This window comes from Gekko japonicus, unplaced genomic scaffold (assembly GCF_001447785.1).
Source record: "Gekko japonicus isolate JY-2015 unplaced genomic scaffold, Gekko_japonicus_V1.1 scaffold5660, whole genome shotgun sequence".
Classification (NCBI taxonomy): Eukaryota; Metazoa; Chordata; class Lepidosauria; order Squamata; family Gekkonidae; genus Gekko; species Gekko japonicus.
In genome coordinates this window covers 26232-29540 of record NW_015167229.1, presented here as the reverse complement: position 1 = coordinate 29540, position 3309 = coordinate 26232, and the positions used below count along the sequence as shown (strand labels likewise).

Here is a 3309-nt window from a genome sequence, read left to right as displayed (position 1 = left end):
TTCCTTCCTTCCTTCCTTCCTTCCTTCCTTCCTTCCTTCCTTCCTTCCTTCCGCATTGGCTTTTCCCTCTGTTGCTTTTCGAAACCCACGTTGGAACAGAAAGTCCCCTCTGTGTTGCATGCCGCATTCACTTCCTTTGATCATTGGATTTTATGGTACCTTCTGCATAGATTTATGGCCATTCAGGGGTAACTTTGCAGTCAGTACGGCCGTGGCCCGGGGTATCTGAATGGGGTTTTGAGCTGCACCTTTCCCTCCGTGTTGAGAAAATGTGGAGCAAATGCCAGACGCAGAACCAGCCAGTGCCTCTCTGACCCTGATCTCCACTTCAGACGTGCACTCCCTGAACAAACTTTAACAACTGGTATGGGTAGGGAATGTTTCCCATTCAGTCCTTTTGGGGTTCGCTAAGCTGGCTTCAAAACGTTCAGCCATCTGTTTTTTCTTTGTCAGAATGAAGCCAGAAGGAGAGGTGGAGCGGCCCCCCTTGGTTCCCATTAAAGGGGTTCCCATGATCAAGTACTTTGCTGAGGTCTGGAGTGAGGTGGAACCCTTTGAACCGCATCCAGATGATTTGCTCATCTCCACATATCCCAAGTCTGGTGAGTGAGGTCTGGAAGCTGCGTTCATCTGGGGGCTGTTTCACTGGAATGCACTGCCACAGGAAGTGGTGGCGGCTACAAGCATGGACGGCTTCAAAAGGGAATTGGATAAGCATATGGAGCAGAGATCCATCAGTGCTATTAGCCACAAGGTATAGATAGGGGCTCTGGGGCAAGTGATGCTCTGTCTTCTTGGTGCTTGGGGGGGGGGGTGTCAACAGTGGGAGGGCTTCTAATGTCCTGGCCACACTGGTGGACCTCCTGATGGCACCTGGTATTTTTGGCCACTGTGTGACAGAGTGTTGGACTGGATGGGCCTTTGGCCTGATCCAACATTGGCGTCTCTTATGTCCTTATGTTCTCACTCTCCACATCTTCAAGCAGTCAGAAGCTCCAGGACAGCTTAACAATTTGCCACAGGAGGAGGAGAAGACGGAGGATGCTTCAGGCTTTCCTCACGGCCTGTTCTTCTGCTCAAAAACCAAGCCCTCCTAAGCTGATTCCTTCCCATAGTGTTGCACAAACTCCATGTAATTCGGCTGTGTGTGAGATTCTGAGTGGGGAAAGTACCAATGAGGAAAGAGTTAAGCATCCATTCAAAACTGCCACATCAGGATAGTCCTCAAAGTATCTTCTCCTCCATCATCTACTTCAGATGCATCGGAGAGTCAGAGAGAGTCATAAGGAAGTTTAAATTAATAATAATTTAAAGGAGTATTTAGAAACAGATTTTTTTTGGTTGTTGCTGTTTACAGGGCTAACTGTTAGTCCTTATTAAAATGTCATCAGAATTATTGTTTATTTTTAAAACAATAACAGTTAACCATGTAACTAGAAACTGCTGAACAATCTATTTCTATATCTTTTCTTTCACAGAGGACAGCAATGATTTGGAATATTTTTTTTGGTTGTTGCTGTTTACAGGGTTAACTGTTAGTCCTTATTAAAATATCATCAGAATTATTGTTTATTTTTAAAAATAATAACAGTTAACCCTGTAACCAGAAACTGCTGAACAATCTATTTCTATATACTCCTTTTCTTTCACAGAGGACAACAATGCTTTGGAATCTCTCCTTCCCCATATTTTCCCCTACAGTCCCAGGGACTGAGCAGGCCAATTTAAGTGCCTCTCAACTGCTTTCAGCATTTTGTGTGTCCTAATGCATACTCAGTCTTCATCAGGCCATTTGGACTTGTTTTGTTTTTTTTCCTTTGGTTAATTTGTATACTTGTCTGCATACCTCAAAACTCCTGCCTGGTCTGCAGGTCACTTGGTTTTGTGGCTTCAAAGATTAGCACAGGCCACATATTTAACTATTAAGTATAATAATGGCAATGTTTTCCTTCTTGACCCACATTTTAAACATTCTGGGCCATTCCAGTAAGGCTTATGCAAACAGGCAGTTCAAAAGATGGGTAAATATTCTTCTTTAAAGAATAGACTGTAGGATGACTCCCTCTGAGATTCTGAGTCAAAATGCATGGTGGGAAAGAAATTGAAGGGCCTATTTGTGAGAACCTCAGATTAAGTTTCCCTCTCGGATCACCATTTTGATTCAAAGTGCCTGAGCCTGTTGAGCTTTTTTCCACTACAGAGCCAGTTTGGTGTAGTGGTTAAGTGTGTGGACTCTAATCTGGGAGAACCGGGTTTGATTCCCCACTCCTCCACTTGCACCTGGCTGGATGACCTTGGGCAAGCCGTAGTTCTGACAAGCACTGTCCTTGAAAAAGAGCAGTTTCTGTCAAGAGCTCTCTCAGCCCCACCTACCTCACAGGGTGTCTGTTGTGGGGAGTTTGTAAGCCGCTCTGAGACACCTTTGGGTAGTGAAGGGCAGGGTATAAATCCAATCTCTTCTCTTCTTCTTTTTCCAGGAACCACCTGGATCAGCGAGGTTATAGACATGATCCTTAAAGAGGGTGATATGGAGAAATGCAGACAGAATCCCATCTATGCTCGAGTCCCTTTTTTAGAGTTTAGCGCCCCAGGAGTCCCCTCAGGTAAGACACCTGCCCCCTTGCTCTCCAGTCCAGATAATGAGGAGAGCACATTAGCTCTGTGAGATGGAGGAATCGTTGATATTTGCTCTAGGGGTTCTGTGGGGATAGGGAAGGAAGGGAAGAGGGCGGGAGAACCCCTTCAGCGCTCCTGTTTCCCCTCCAGGTATTGAACTACTGAAAAAATCATCTCCCCCACGAATGATTAAAACCCACCTTCCCGTCCAATTGCTCCCTGAAGGTTTCTGGAACAAGGACTGCAAGGTAAATTCAAACACTACCTGAATGTCTCAAAAGTGGGAACAGATAACAAAGAATTTCACCCTTGTAGCCTGTGCAGAAACTGGTATTCTTTCAGCATCATTACAAAAAAAATGGTTTTAAGTCCATCTGGCTGTGAAAACAAGCTTGAAAGTGTATGGATAATGCTTAGTGAAATCTCAAAAAGCCAGAAAGGGCTGACCAGGTCATTCAGGGGATCAGGTTTCAGGGCCTTTTTCACACCTTGGCATAATCAGCAGAATTGGAATAAATGACGCAGGGCTGCTTAACTTACATAACCTTCTGCACACTTACAGATGATTTACGTGGCCAGAAACGCCAAAGATGTGGCCGTCTCATATTATTACTTCTACCAAATGGCAAAAGTGCACCCCGATCCTGGAACCTGGAACGAATTCCTGCAGTCGTTTATGGCTGGAGATGGTAA

General features: G+C 44.9%; 1 protein-coding gene across 1 annotated transcript in view; it reads left to right on the top strand.

Annotated features, from left to right (window-relative positions):
- LOC107112108 (sulfotransferase 1 family member D1-like) overlaps positions 1 to 3309 on the top strand; it is an 11651-nt gene that overhangs the window by 1266 nt on the left and 7076 nt on the right. Inside the window, exons 2-5 of the mRNA XM_015413181.1 lie at positions 454 to 602; positions 2478 to 2603; positions 2767 to 2864; positions 3179 to 3305. Coding sequence (XP_015268667.1) covers positions 455 to 602; positions 2478 to 2603; positions 2767 to 2864; positions 3179 to 3305 — 499 coding nt within the window. The 5' untranslated portion in view covers position 454. The remainder of the gene's footprint in view (positions 1 to 453; positions 603 to 2477; positions 2604 to 2766; positions 2865 to 3178; positions 3306 to 3309) is intronic.